This window comes from Excalfactoria chinensis, chromosome 7 (genome assembly GCF_039878825.1).
Source record: "Excalfactoria chinensis isolate bCotChi1 chromosome 7, bCotChi1.hap2, whole genome shotgun sequence".
In the NCBI taxonomy this organism is placed as follows: domain Eukaryota; kingdom Metazoa; phylum Chordata; class Aves; order Galliformes; family Phasianidae; genus Excalfactoria; species Excalfactoria chinensis.
Window position 1 is genome coordinate 12,479,801 of NC_092831.1, and position 15,196 is coordinate 12,494,996.

General features: G+C 43.3%; 1 protein-coding gene across 4 annotated transcripts; it reads left to right on the forward strand.

Moving 5' to 3' along the window:
* Window position 1: 1 nt before the first annotated feature.
* TMEM169 (transmembrane protein 169) lies at window positions 2–13,236 on the forward strand. Of its 4 annotated transcripts, XM_072342226.1 has the most exons (4): window positions 38–121; window positions 5,698–5,775; window positions 9,767–10,201; window positions 12,229–13,236. In XM_072342226.1, exons 3-4 carry the CDS (start codon window positions 9,898–9,900, stop codon window positions 12,846–12,848), a joined length of 924 nt encoding a protein of 307 aa, XP_072198327.1. In that variant the 5' UTR covers window positions 38–121; window positions 5,698–5,775; window positions 9,767–9,897; the 3' UTR covers window positions 12,849–13,236. The 4 variants fall into 4 exon arrangements, with proteins under 4 accessions (XP_072198324.1, XP_072198327.1, XP_072198325.1 ...); XM_072342223.1 differs by lacking the exon at window positions 5,698–5,775 and having other exon boundaries at window positions 2–121; XM_072342224.1 differs by lacking the exons at window positions 38–121; window positions 5,698–5,775 and adding an exon at window positions 6,368–6,425.
* Window positions 13,237–15,196: the final 1,960 nt, after the last annotated feature.

Here is a 15,196-nt window from a genome sequence, read left to right on the forward strand (position 1 = left end):
CCGCGCCGAGACTGAGCGCCGGGGACGGCGGCGGCTGCGGGCGGCGCTGCGCGGGGCCCCGGCGGCTCGGGAGGGAGCGGGCCGTGGCGCGGCTCCGGGGCCCCGCGGGCGGAGCGGGCAGGTAAGCGGCTGCGGGCGTCCGCGGGGCGGGCTGCGGCACCTCTCGCCCCCAGGGCGGCCCCCGGTCACGTCTGGCGGTAGGACTGCGTGCCGCGGGGGAAAGCGGTGCTGGCGCATCAGCGAGCCGAGCATCCCGGTGACTCGTGGTCGCCCGTACCTGCTGCCTCCGTGCAACAAAGCCTTCCACCTGGCTCCATCCGTAGCGCGCTGGCTTTAAAGGAAGCGTTTTATTGTGTTGTAGTCTATCGCATTGTGCTTCATTTCTGTTTATTTGCGAAGAAAGTGTACTTTTCCTAGCACTGCGTGTCCTTCCATGTTGTTTTAGGTCTCCTGAAGCAGGAGAGTGCAGCCCGCAGTGTCCCCAACATAGCCATTTTGTGCTGTGATGCCACAGCCGTGTTTTCTTATTGAAAAATGCTCGGTGAGCTCAGCTGGCACGGAGGGCAGTCAGTGTCTGCCCCGCGACGAGGTGACCAAACCTCTTGGTGCTTTGCAGGTGACTTTAACCAGTGCTGCTGTACCCAGGGGTACGTGTGTGATGTATGTCCTTCCATGCATCTCCTGTGTTCTTTTCAATAGATGTTCAAAAGGGTATCTTTCAGTCACATCCTGTCACTTTCCCCATAGGAGAAGTGGAGAGAGAGAATAGAAACGTGCATTGATGAAGTGGGAGATTTGCTGTGTCTCTTCTGCTTTACTCACTTGTTAAGCGGCCTCATTTATTTTTCCCAGAGCACACTTATAATCAAAGAAAATTGCAAGATAACACCTTTATCCTGTAGTTTGATTTCAAAGGAAGGTGAATTCCCTCCTTTTACATGTGTAGAAGGAGAGGCATGAAGAAGTTGAGGCCTGTCCATGCTCACCCAGCAAAGGGTGAGAAGCCAGAAGCAGATCTCTGCATGGTGACTTAGCCCAGTGAGGCACCAAAGCTGTCTTCTGTTTGGGTTAAAATGCGCAGAGTACTTTGATGTCCTAAAGGCATTACATATGGGAGGCAAGACACACTGCAAGATTTTTTTTTTCCCCTTCTTTCAATCATTTTCCTCAATCTGGAGGCTCCACAGATCCCCATTAATTGTCTCTGAATGCCCTATATATTTAAGGCAGGCTGTAGCAGAGAGATCTTTAATTAATCCCAGGGAGAAGCACTCACTGGTGATAGTGAACTGGATCTTCAAGCCACAGGCTGGCAGGGAAAATCTGGCTGGGTAAGGTTTGTAGTACTTGCTTGTTAGATTTCCTGGAGGGCCCAGTCAAAGGGATTTTTTTTCCTCACACTGAGATAAGTAACTTGTTTCCCATGAGGTTTTGGAATTTCTCAATAGCCATGGAAATGACATAAAGAAGAGGCTTAACACATTAGGTAAGGTTCTGTGAGTGATGGGCAGGAGGATAAAGGGGAAAGGAATAAAGACCCAAGAGTAAGGGGGCAAGAAAATGAGGCAGCCATTCCTTAGCGCTTAACCCCTTCTGGTAGAAGATCGATCCACAAACAGCTGAGCTGAGATAACCCATTTTCACAGATGTTTTGTGCAAGTCAGTGGTTTCTAGCAGCATTGTGTGGGTTGCCTTTGAAAGAACAATTCAGGTTGTATCTTTGTGTGTGTTGGTTGTACTCCCGTGTTTTAAATTCAAAATGATTTAAGCTGAAAAGAAGAAAATCTTATTAATGGAAATCAATTTTAATCTTCTCTTACACTTGTGCTTTCTTATTCACAAAGAAATGTTCGTTTCCTTCTGCTGGTTGCATTAAAATATGATGGTATGTCACTATGCAGCTGTAGAAGTGAAGTCAGCAAGCAGAAAGCAACTCCTCTATATTATTCTATACGTTTAGTGTGTGGATTCTTAGTATTTGTGTACTAGGAAATAGTGTCTGATTAGGCAGATTTCTGTGGTTGGTTTTTCCTTCTAACCTGAAATATGTCAGGTTGCATCTGGGAGAAAATAGATCTGCACTTAGAGCCTCAAAGCATTCATTTTCTTTGTTATTTTTAATGTTAAAACCTGCTTTCCTTTCTTTTCTCCTTGGTGCATCCATCACGTCAACATTAAGCACTGAAAATGAAAATGACGCTCTTAGGAAAAAGAATTCATCAGTAGTTGTTCTTTTTTCCTGTTTGTCAGCTCTTTGGAGTTGTGCAATTAGCACATCATTCTTTAGCATCTACTCTAGTATTTATAGATTGACAGGAAAAACTAGCTCTCCTATTTTTTTCCGCTCCCATATTGTCTCAGCTTTGAATGAACCGGTTCAGTTTGTTGAGATGAATAGGAAACTCTGCATTTTCAGAAAAGGCTGCTTTTGTCCAAAGCCGATTTTGTGCTTTGCCAGCCTATGGCTCAGCTATTCAGCTGATGACATCTGCCAGTCCAGCCCTCTGTCATGCTTTAAAAATCCCGTCAGAACATTTACTGCTTTAATATTCCTTATAGCCTGCAGTCCTTCGTGTGGTTTTGTGCAATCACTCTGTGCCCTCCAACAGCTAATAGTCTCTGTTGGCAAGGAGGAAGGTCTCAGAGTTGTTAAATACCAACCTGATGTGGGCTCTGAACAGGACAGAAACCTCAGTGGGATCCAAATCTTGACCAGTAGTACCACAGAGTGGTAAAAGCAGAGGAGATTTAATGGAAAAATATCCTAGTGCTAGAAAATAAACCTTACAGTCAAAAATGGTTTATGACAGAGTTTCTGGTAGTTAGCCTGCAGAAAAAACATCAGGCTCCAGTTCTGGCTGCTGCTGCTTTTCCAGACCCCGCTCCCATGGATACTCCAGGTTTATAAAGTATAACAACAATCATTTCCACTCCACTATGCTTATTACAAGAAATATCTGGACTGAGCCCAAACTGAATGAAAAACAGTGTGAGTTTCTGTTCCCTTACCTCTCTGGACTCATCTATGGGAATCACACAAAGGGGCCTCTTTGGAAATCGTTCTCACCTCCTGTCTGTGCATTCTCTGCTGTGGTTGTTGTTCCTTTTCATCATCTCCTGCTGGCACATAAGAGCCCTTTGTGACTTCTGGCTTCCTGGGCAGTCCCATGTGATGGTCAGGTTCTCTGGCCAATCCAGCTTTTCATAAGCTTCCCCACTGGGAAGGGACTTTGCTCTCCAGGATATCTCGGGGGATGGCAGTCTAATTAGATGATAATCAGGATTTTTCAGAGCACATCTTCTTTCTTCAGTATCCCTAGGAATTTCACCCCAGGGATTAAAAAAAAAAGAAACCATACTGAAAGTAGAGTTTGTAATCATACAAGATGCAGAGTGCCAGTATCAAATAGCTTGAAATTGGTTTGTAGCTACATGTTCTAAATAATCACACACCCCACTGACACCATGTGATATTGAAGCATTCATTTGTCTGCAATTGAAAGTGCTGCATTTTTAATATGCTGGCATCATGGATCTGTATCTGCACTTGTATCCAATTGAGAGTCCCCTGAGCCAACTAATTCCTGCTGCTGGAGATACTGTCTGACTATCTTAGATTATATTTACTGTGCAATGCATTAAACAATCCTGAATCGTTCCCAGGGGACCTTCCAGTTCTCTCCCTCAGTCTGCCTCTTTGGCATCTTCTGGGATAATGCTGAGTGTTACTCAGATAAAACTCTGATCTGAAGCCCTTAAATGTCTTGACTAAACAAGAACTCAAAGATGTAGTTTTGGGAAAGTATTTTTCAGATCATCCTTACTCTGTTGTTACTCTTTTCTTGGCATCTGCTTGGATGCCTACAAGAGGCACAGCACCAGTTTGGTGTGTGGAGGAAGCTCTTGGTGCATCTTCTAATCCTGCTTAATATAAAGCCTTCCAATTGAGGATATATCACAAAAACAGATGCTATGACACCCCCAGTGTGGGACATTGCTATGGAAGCAGGATGCTGGTGTAACTGACTTGTTTCTACTCATCCTACAGTATCATGTAGTCTAACAAGGTCCAGGTAGGAAAGCCAGGAATTACAACAGGCATCTGCTGTTTCCAGGTACAGGATGACCCTCTTTGGGCAAATCTCTGTGGCTTGAGTCCTTGCTGCTTTGCTGTCTTGTTGTGCTTTCCATCACGTTACAGTTAGTATGCAATAACAATGATCAGATCAGGTAATTTTTAGATGTAAAATGTATATCTGTGCTGGTATGCTATTTCCTGGACTTTGGTAATGCTGATCTACACAGCAGTTGTTATTCCCTGGCATTTGGAAAAGTTATGGAACAGCAGCAGAAAAAGAAGAACATTTTGGGGAATATCTCTTTTCTGAATGGAATCTTGACTTCTAAAAAAGTCTTTGAAAATGTCATCCTAACACAATTCAGTGGAAAGCTCCTCCTCACTATTATTTTAATTTTGGCTATATCTGTAGAATGCCATCAGAAACCATTTGGGTGTTTCTCATAAACAGTGGAAGACGGCAGGGAGAGTGATGGTCCTGAGCCATAAAGCATGGCAGCGCAGTTGGTGAGCCCTCCATCCAAATCCAGGCAACGCTGATCTTGCTGAACTGCAGCTTCAACGTGGGTGCATCTCTGCTGGCCAGGTTCTTGTCACCAAGTGCATTGGTCCTAAAGCTGCTCACTATTCCTGCCTGTTGACAGGCAGAGCCATTTGCCTGTGATAAATCAGGATGCCTGAGTGTGCAAACTGTGTCACTTGCTTACTCTTCCATTTGCTTTTAGCGCTTCCACATCCTGATGGGTTGACAAGAGACTCCATTAACAAATACCCATAATGTTTTTGGTAGTAGAGGTCATCTTACTGCATTGTCCTCTCTACTCTCATGCTTAGTGGTTTTGGCAGTCCAGCTTGAGTTTTGCTCCTGCCTTGATGCATACTCAGGGGTATGGTCTACTATTTTTCCTTTTCTTTTTTTTCTTGCAAGAAATTAAAATATTTTGAAGCTTGTGGATTAAGCAAAGAGAGAAGGAGTTTGCTGCTTGCTTTCTCCTGCCTTGCTGGGAGACTGTAAGCAGGTGTTTCTCTTTATGCCTCTCACTATTCTATGTGGACACATGATGCAGCCTTATGAGGAGCCACTGCCATAAGGTATATATTTTCTCCACTTCCTTCTTCTAGTTGTGGCTGCATAGCAAACACATTGCAGGAATTTATTTAGCTAAAAATAATGTTTAATTGTCTTTTGAAATGCAAAAGGCTTGTTTTCAGTAAGATACATCTCTTTGATGAGTTCATTGCAAACTACACAGGTACAACTACTGGTAGGAAGAAGCTCTCACCTTGCTGTAAGGTAGAATGGTATAAAGATAGCAACAAAGATGGTAACAGATATTCAAAAGGCTATTTATAAGGAAAAACTCACTAATATGGATACCTTTGCTGGGAAATGCTGAGACAATCTTCATAAAGGAGCAATCTCCAAGAGATGCTGCCTTAGTGGTGGTCAGCCCTTAAATGAGGTCTAGAGGAGGTGGAGTCAAGCTCCATCCCTCCCGGGAGCACAGCTAAATTACTCTCACCTGTGCTCCCACAGCTGACCCTACACTTGCCTCAGCTGATTGATCAGAGGTTCAGGCTGTGATTACCAGTTTCTCATACGCCTTGCGTTTTCGCAGATCATTCATCACTACCTTGCTATTTACTAGATTGAAATAACTGTGATCTGGTTTGTGCTATTTCAACTTGAAATAGAGGTAAGTATTGTCCTCAGTTTCAGCAGGGTATGGTGAGGATGTGTATGTGAAAGATCCCTTCAAATCATTTATATGAGCCCTGCTGTTGGGCTCTTTCCTAGCATAGGGACTGAATTGTGCTTTCTTATATGGGTCTTGCTTTTTATTTTGTAAGGTTTGAGGGGGCATGTCCTGCATTGGACTACTTCATTTTGTCATAACATGATTGATTGATGACAGATCTGTCCCAGACAGATACCATCTGTTTTTCATTATGTAATCTGACAGCAGGTAAACACTTTAAAGGTATTAGGAACTGAAAATAATATTGTGGTTAATGTACACTTAGGAAATACATGCATAAAATCAGAAGCTATGCTGGGGGTGTGAAGGGAGCGAGTGAAGGACAACCTATGGCTAGAGAGTTCTCTCAAGACAGATGTTCCGTGTTGTAAGGGAAACTGTTGATCACGGCGAACCTCTGATTAACCATCTGAAGCAAGTGACAAATCAGCTGCAGGATCACAGGTAATTCAGCTGTGCTCCTGGAAGGGGTGGAGCTTGACTCCACCTCTCCTAGATCCCATTTAAGGGCTGACCACCACTAAAGTAGCATCTTTTCCTGGAGGTTGATCTTTTGTGGGGTGTTTTTGTGGTGGGCCTTAACATTGGTGAGCATCTATCTCAATTGAAAGTCTCAGCACTGGTTAGGTACCCTCTGGCTATTCCTTTACTCTGTAATTGCAACTATACGCTTGTATTATTCCAGCTATACAGGTGTAAAATTTCTGTGCCCTCTTCTCTGTCTTGGGTAACCCTCAGTGTGAAATCACAGTTTGTAATTTATCTTTGCAGATAACTCCTATGGGACATGCATGAAGATACAGTGTCAGTTCTTATATGTTGTACATGTTATGTGATTATAAAAATTGATGCTCCTCACTGCTTACATTCATAAAAAGGTTACTTGTGCAGTGGCAAGAATTTAAAATCAAGGATTTTAAGGTATGATGCTTACTTCCTGTCTGCATTCAAGCTAGATAATTTCTTGTAGTAGCAGCATCAGTTCCTAAAAGCCAGTGGAAAACCTACTTTGACTTCAGTGGTGCAAGACCAAGCTTTTATATCTACTGTGAACACAAGCTTAAGATCAGGAAGGATCCTTGTGTTCTTTTAATCTGATAATTCCCTAATACAAGTCAAAGAGCTTTCCTACAATAATACCTTTTCTGGTCAAGTATCAGTATCCATACTGCTGCCAAGGTAGACAGCCTAGATTTGGAAGTTTCCAGAGATGGTTCAATTCTCCAAAGCCCTCAGGGATGTATTCATTAAAACACCTACCTAATGTTTGCTGTGTAGTTTGGTCTGTTATCTTTTTATCTTGTTGCATTCTCTTTTGCTGGATTAGAGGGATCTTTTTGTTCTTGTTGTGATGTAGGGAACGTACACATCTGCTCAGTAATTAACAGTCTTTCTGACTGATGAGGATAAGAACTGGACACAGGTTTCCAGAAGCAATGGTACCTGTTCCAAATTGGAAAGTACCATCACATTTTTCTTCCTTGTGTGGTCAAAGTTAATGTTGTCCTTTAGGTGTTGGCACGATGCTGAGAACCGATGTTAGTTTGCTCTGACTTAATGAAGATCATGGCTGGGTAAGCATTTTCTTTAAAAAAAAAAAAAACAACAAACTGACAACAAAACTTTGCCTTTAACTTTAGGCTTTCTTAAACATTACTGTCAAGTTATCCCCTATTCAAGGTAGTAGGAGCTACAGTCAGGAAACTCTGGAATCTGATCCCAAATTAACTTTCATGTGTCCAGAATTTTAGAAGGCCACTCAAGTAGTGATGCTTTCAGTTTCATGGTGACTCTGGGTCTGCTTTCTTTTTCCAGTTTCTGGAAGGGAATATCACTGTGGTCTCAGACTTGTTAGGCTCAATCAGGTGACTTTATGATTTCATAGAGACAAAACATATTTTATTGCTGATCCTCAGAGGAAAATGTTAGAACCTGTTTGTACCTCTTGCACAAGTTTACTACAAAGAGTTAATTTATTGCATAGAATAAAATGATTCAATTTCTCCCATAAAGGTATTTTTAAAAAACACTAAACGGGAACTTACATGAATGTCCAATGGAAATGTGTAAAACACAAAGTCTTGCTGATGTTAATTACTTCCGAGTCAGAGCTTGCTGTCTTTGAAGTCAATGGCTGATTTGCTTTGGAGCTAAAGGGATAGAAATTGGAAGCCAAGTGTTAAATTTCATTGTGGATTTTCTTGCATATGCCATTGCTCTTTCATACTGTGGTATGTGAAAAACTGGCTGTCTGCATGCTGCTTCAAAACAGATGTAAAGGCTACATTCCTCAGGCAGATGAGGTGTAAGACTATAGTGAAGAACTGCTGCTTCCCAGCCTCTATGTGGCTTTGGGGCAGGTTGTTTCTTTTGGTGAGACATTATTTCTCACAGGCATTCAGAAGAGGCAAAATTCCCTTATGGGTTTTGCTCCATTCTCTGTTGGGATTGGGGTTGTGGATGTTTTCTGGAAATTCAAGCATATGCTTTTTGTGTGGCAGGTGTGATCTCAGATAGCAATCTAAACAGTCTGTTGCCAGTCATACTGCAGAGCTGGCCAAGATGTTCCTGTGCCCAGTGATTTAGAAGCAGTCTGGCTTCTAGGATATTCAGAATGACTTTTGGATTCCATTTTATGTGTTGTCTGATCAATGTGGGAGATTTATTTCCTGTAATGCAAAAAACAATCTGAATTGTTGAGTTTCTTAAAGCCACAAAGGGCTATACACTGTCAATTAGTCATAGTCTTCAACATTAACATGATACAATTAAAAGTTTGTGTATCTGTGTGTGTGTGTGTGGTGGTGGTGGTGGGGGGGGGGGGCGGGGGTGCAAGACATAAACAGGCTCTTCAGCAAGGGGTGGCTGGGCACAGAACTGGTTCTCCAAGGCAGTGGCCACAGGACCAAGCTGCTGGAGTCCAAGAAGCATTTGGCCAACACATTCTTTTACATATGTAATTGTTCAACGCAGTTCTTCGTTGTTGAAATGTTATTCCTTGTCAGGTTTGTACTTAAATACTTCATGAATATTTGGCACAGCTGCTTTTTTTAAATGTTAAGAATCCTGAGAAGCATTAATCCTGCATCTCATAGGTTCATGGAGCAGAACTTGACTGCCTTGATGCATGTTTAATCATGCGAGTTCTACTTATGTGGCATTCCCATAGATAAATGTCACTTGGTATTACTGGTAGTTTTGCTTGAGTGAGAAATAATTTATAATTGTTATAAATATTTATGGAACACTGCTTGGTTTTCTTCCCTGAACAGTCAGAAGACTTTGCTGTCACTCTGAAGCTCCCCCAGTGAACTCATCTGAGTAGTAATTTACTTTAAATCTACCATATCTGCTATCTTTTAAGGTCTGACAGCACTGCATGATGCTAAATTAGTAAATTTTGGAATATCATTCATTTTGACATAATTTGATTACTTTTTGCAATATTCTCACACTGGGCAGTAAATCAGAAGACAAGCTGGCACCAATAAAGCTGTTGTAAAGTAGGATGTGTCTGCTACTGTTGTCTCTAAGCTGGGCCAGTCCTGTAAATCAGTTAACTCAGTTTTTGTCTGTGGCTTCAATATTTCATTCTCATGCATGTGGGCAAAAAACCTTTGTCTTCTGTTTGTTTCCAGCATTGGAGAGGCATATTAAAAAAATATATAATAAGCTGTGCTTGTTTAATCTTAGGTTATAAACTCTTTTCCCCTCCCAATATCTTTTTTTATTCCTAATATTTACAATGGAATCTTAAGAATCAAGGTTAGGCGATATTACATAACATGCATCCAAGCCAGTAATGAATATTAGGTCAGCAGGTGACACTTAAACCCATTGGAAGTAACACTTCATACAAAAGTTCTGTCAATTTTTTCTGCTTGGTAGGAAATAGACCCTTTTTCTGCCTTCTCTCTCTTTTTTTTAGGCTGGGAATGGAGTGCATAATTTGGATATCAGCAGTAGGACATCTTATCAAAACAAAGCATCTGTGGGACTGTTGTTGAATGAATGATTTCTAAGTGCAGGAGCTGTTAGACTGGAAACAAGCGCTGCAAGATGCCAAGCGAGGTGCTTGAGAGCAGTAGTGGGCTGGAGGACCCAGTGCAGAAAGAGAGCAAACCTGGAAGCCACAGCCCTTGCCATGGATCTGTGAGGAGGGCTGTGACAACTGCTGTCACCTTCGATGGAGAAGCCACTATGGACCGGAGGAAAAAGAAGAAGAAAGAGTCCCGTCCTGAGTCAGTAATAGTGTACAGATCAGAGAATGAGAATAAAGTGGAAGAGGAGCAAGGAGATGAAGAAGGAGGGGAAAGGAGCTCTGAAGAAGGCTCCAAGTTCCTGGGTCAATCTGTGACTGATGGTATGTATCCTTGGGAACATTCACATTCCATAAATCATAGTGTCACTGGCAGCACAGTTAGGTTTATGAAAAGAGGTTGGAGCTCTTCCTGCCATTTGAAGGTCAGAAATATCTGCATTTGGAGGAACTAATGCTTTGTAAGCCCCTTTTTTGCATCCACAAGATTTACTGGGGTTGGTACAGAGTCTGATGGTGGGAGTCACGGGGACAGAAACAAAGGGTCCTCTTCCTCAGTCTGTGGGTACCTTGCAGTGTAGACCTGGGCAGGAATTTATGGCCAGCTGTTGCCGGACAAATCCTGACTCAAATAAATCCTTAAGACCAATGTGGTATTAAGAAGCAGCACCAGATGTGGGAGGGAATCTTCCCTCTTTATCCTGCACCCCTACAGAATGAAGGCACATCTCTTACACATTTGGGTATAATGTGTCTACATGCTTGGAGGGACATCTGCAGTGGTCTTGAAGTCTCTTCCCCACCTCTCTCATTTGTGCCTTAAGCTAGTTAATGCTGGGACTGATCCCCCTTTTAGCAGGCTGTATAGGTACACTAATTTTCAGGATCCTCCTAGAAGACAAGATTAGTCACACCAATAATGCAAGGAAAGGAGAAGCAGGGCAGAGCCACCCTTCTTGACAGTAGTGTGCACTGAGCTCATATAAAAGTGACTGTGGGGCCATTCATCCCCCAGACTCCAGGCAAGGAGTTTGAGTTCAAACATGAAAACGCTGTGAAACAAAAATCACTACAGACTGATTTGGGGTATCTTCTGCAGTTATTTGCAGATGCTAGTTGTTGTTTCTATTGTATGCAATAGTTAGGAATGATCTAAAGAAGTGCTGAGCATACTTTATATGTATGATGCTGTGGTCAAATACCCCTCCGTGCCTAAAACAACTGCTTGTTAATGGAAAGGATGGGAACAGTTAGATTTAGTGGCTCTACCTGCAATAAGAAGTTTTATTCATTATCTCAGATTTGCTTTTGCCTTCTGTTTGTGTAGTCTCGGCACAGCTTTCTCTTTAAGACTGATTATTTTGCAAGGTCATCGTAGGATGTCTCAGCCACTTTCACTTCTGATGTCTGTCACATCTACCCTTGTGGGAAAGAATTGTGGGCAGCAGGTCCACAGCTAATCCTCTTATGAGTCAGCACTGTGGACTGAGAAGGGTTTAAATGTGGATGTTGTCTCGTGGCCCTTCAGCCATACCACATTCCCCATGATCCTAACCCCAACCTTCGTGTTTCTCTGCTGTCTTTCTGCTTTTGTGTGCTACTGCTCAGCTTCCCTTTAAGAACCTCTGATTACTTCCTTCCAAGCAAGTCAGAATTAAGTCCAGGAGGAACCATATTTTTAGAACTACACAGGAGTTTATACCCAGTGTCACTGCAGGGACTGTCCAAAACCAGCGTCACCTGGAAGCTAAGTTATTTGTTATTTGAACACACATCCCAGCGCTTTCCTATTTGGTGCCTTTCTTGATCCTTTAAAATGCAGATGTAATTGTATGAGACTTTGAATACGAGACTTCATGGTTTTCCAAACTTTAAAAATTGATTTAGATTGAGATAGTGCAATTGTAAAATGGAATAATAGCTATTCAAGTGTGCATGTAGTTATTCCCTGGTCTTGTTTATATTTAGTTAATTCACCTCAGGTGTTCATGTTGTTGAGGAATAAATCTGAGTCTAGCAGGGATAATAGGCTTACTATTTTTTATTCATTTACTCTGTCTTGTCTCTTCCCCATATGCTCCCACTGTACTTTTCTTTTGTATGTTGTCCCCAGTGCATATGCTGGAGTCTTCTCCCTTGTGATTTCTGTCATTTAGAATTCCTGTCAATTTCCTTACTAATATTCTTTTTTCTGTGATAATCTTCATTAAAATGCATTGTTTCTTGTGTTCCATCTTTTTATTTGTTACTCCATCTGTGCTGTCTAATTCTGTTCTGGATCTTCAGGGAGTTGCACAAAATAAACTACACGAAAAGAAATCTAATGTGGATGACTTTATCTATGATTGTAGGTGTCTGGAACATGCCTTCAGATAGCCGATACGTCACCTTGACTGGAACAATCACCAGAGGAAAGAAGAAGGGTCAGATGGTGGACATCCATGTCACATTAACAGACAAAGAGCTGCAGGAACTGGCTAAGTCAAAGGAACCTCCCAAAGAAAGTGTACCTGAGAAGAAAAAATGTAATGTTGGGCTGGACAGAGGACCCCACATTGTCCTCTGGACCATCATCTGCCTCCCCGTCATTTTTGTAGTATCCTTTGTGGTTTCATTCTACTATGGAACCATTACATGGTACAACATCTTCTTAGTGTACAATGAAGAGAGGACCTTCTGGCACAAAATCACCTTCTGCCCCTTTTTGATCATATTTTACCCAATTATAATCATGGTTGTGTCTTTTTCCCTAGGCCTGTACTCAGCTGTGACCCAGGTCTCATGGTCCTTTGGGGACTGGTGGCATGCTGTCAGGGATATGGAGAAGGGCTTCTGTGGCTGGCTCTGCAGCAAGCTAGGTTTGGAAGATTGCTCTCCGTACAGCATTGTTGAGCTGCTAGATTCTGACAATATCTCAGGTAGTCTCTCTGGCAAGAGCTCTGCACAGGGGGTTGATACTTCAGCAGTTTGAGCTGACTGAGTCACTGGGCTGACTATTTTTGTCATACACAAGTGGTTTTCATCTAGAAAATGACACTGATTTATATATATATATATATATATTTAAAATCAAATAAAATGCTGGGCTGGGAGTGCTCTTTAAGTGTTGCAGAATGCAAGTGTGCTAGCTTTGTGTGGTCTGGGTGGGGAGGTGCATGATTCTCCAGTGATTTGTCATCTATCTTAGCTAACAGTAGCTCTGGGGAATAGTGAGAAAATTCAGGTCTGTGGGGCTTAGGCTGTTTTGGGGAGGCAGATATGAGCTGAGAAGTTCACTTTGGTAAAATTAGACATCACCTTGAGGGAAAAGAATAGGGACCCAGTGAAGTTTCTACCCAGGGGATGAACTTCAGGAGATAGGAGCTGTATTGGTTTTAAATGTACAGATGGAAACAAAATGTACAGAAGGTATATAAGTGAATGAGTAAAGGGAAAACTCACCAACGGTGGTGCCTTGACTGAAGCAGCTGAGGCAGTCCTCCCTGGTGAGCGATCTCCAAGAGATACTGCTCCAGTGGGAGTCAGCCCTTAAATGAGGTCTCAGAGGGGATGGAGTCAAGCTCCACCCCTTCCGGGAGCACAGCTACATCACTCTCACCTGTGCTCCCACAGCTGACCCCATACTTGCCTCAGCTGATTAATCAGAGGTTCAGGCTGTGATTACCAATCTCCCATACACTCCACCCCTTCACAGCGTGAACCAATGATTAGGTGAGTTTTCCCTTATCACAGAGACCCAACGCGACGCTGATACAATTTCCCGTCGCACCGAATGCTGATGTTATTCAAATGATGATTGGATGGGTATTCACGATCTTCCGTGGGCCAGTGCTTGATAGATGTTACTGGAGACAAGCCATCTCGAGGTGCAGGTCCATTTGCGTTTCATCAGTCCACACAAATTGTTCTCTGATGGTCCTAGAGGCTTAGAATCTTAGGGAGAGTAATACAGATGTTTCAAGGGTACCAGGAGAGGAAGGTCTGCCCTCCAGGGCAAGATACAGGCCGTATTCTTGTCTTGGGTCAATACTTCTGCTCGCACCGGATTATGTCCCGGCCTCCGATACCATACTCTCTGGCCAGATATCTGTGGCTGTATAACTATATCTGGCACCAGAGGAGGAGTCCTGATCTGCCATAGGGACATGATGGGTGTCCCTTTAGCAATAAAGACCGGAGTATTGACCACGATGTCAGTAGGCCATGTACCTATCACCGAGGGGGTAACTGAACCTCCCACCTCCAATAGTCTCCCCCAAGGTGCAAGTAGGCCACACCACTTGGGTCCTACTTGCACCTTCCAGGGCCAATTTATCTTATGGATTCCTGGTTTTAGATTCTCAGGGGCAGGGAGCAAAAGATTATTGTCATTACCAACCTGCGGTTTTACCTCATTATCAGCACCTGTAATTTGAATCCTAAGAGGGGAGGCCCATATAGTGTGTAACATTTTCAGAGCACTGGGTCTGCCATCCCGAGGTCTTTCGTTCAAGTCCCGCAGGGTTTCGTATAATCTTTTTGTCCACCCCTGCAGGGACTGGGAGTCTGTCTTCAGGGCAGCCTTAAGAATACCATTGTAGCGTTCAATAAGGCCTGCCCCTGTTGGATTATATGGCAGATGGAATCGCCATTCAATGTTGTTCTCTTCTGCCCAGCGCTGTATCATCGCTCCAGTAAAGTGAGTCCCTTGGTCGCTCTCGATGACTTGAGGTGTCCCATATGCAGACATCAGTTTAGTGAGTGCCTTAATTGTATATGCTTGATTTGCCTTTGGTACGGGATAGGCTTGCAGCAGTCCACTTACAGTATCAACGCAGGTCAGGGCATATCTCGCCCCCTCAGACCGAGGGAGGGGCCCAATGTAATCAACCTGCCATCATGATGTTGTTTCAGGCAACGGTCTTGGTCTCATCTTCGAGCAAGCGTCACAGTCCTGACATGCTTGGACAATATCAGATAGCTGTACAGGCAGCCCCCATGCTTTAGCAGCTGCCCACATTATCTTTTGTCCAGCATGCCGTAGCTTCTGATGTAACCATCGGGCAATATTTTCGGATTGTGAATTCCCAATCCATCGAACTCGGGCCAGTGTGTCCGCTTCATCGTTTCCTGGCGACTGCAGGGGTTGATGACCAGAGACATGGTAGACACATACCGTCCTGTGTTTGACTGTATTCCAAATGTCTACCCACATGTCTTTCCCCCAGATCGGTCGGGCGTGGATAGTCCATTCCTGGGTAGCCCACTGCGTAATCCACAGAGTAAGCCCCCGGTACACGGCCCAACTATCCGTACAGATGTTCAGGATGCCATCACCAG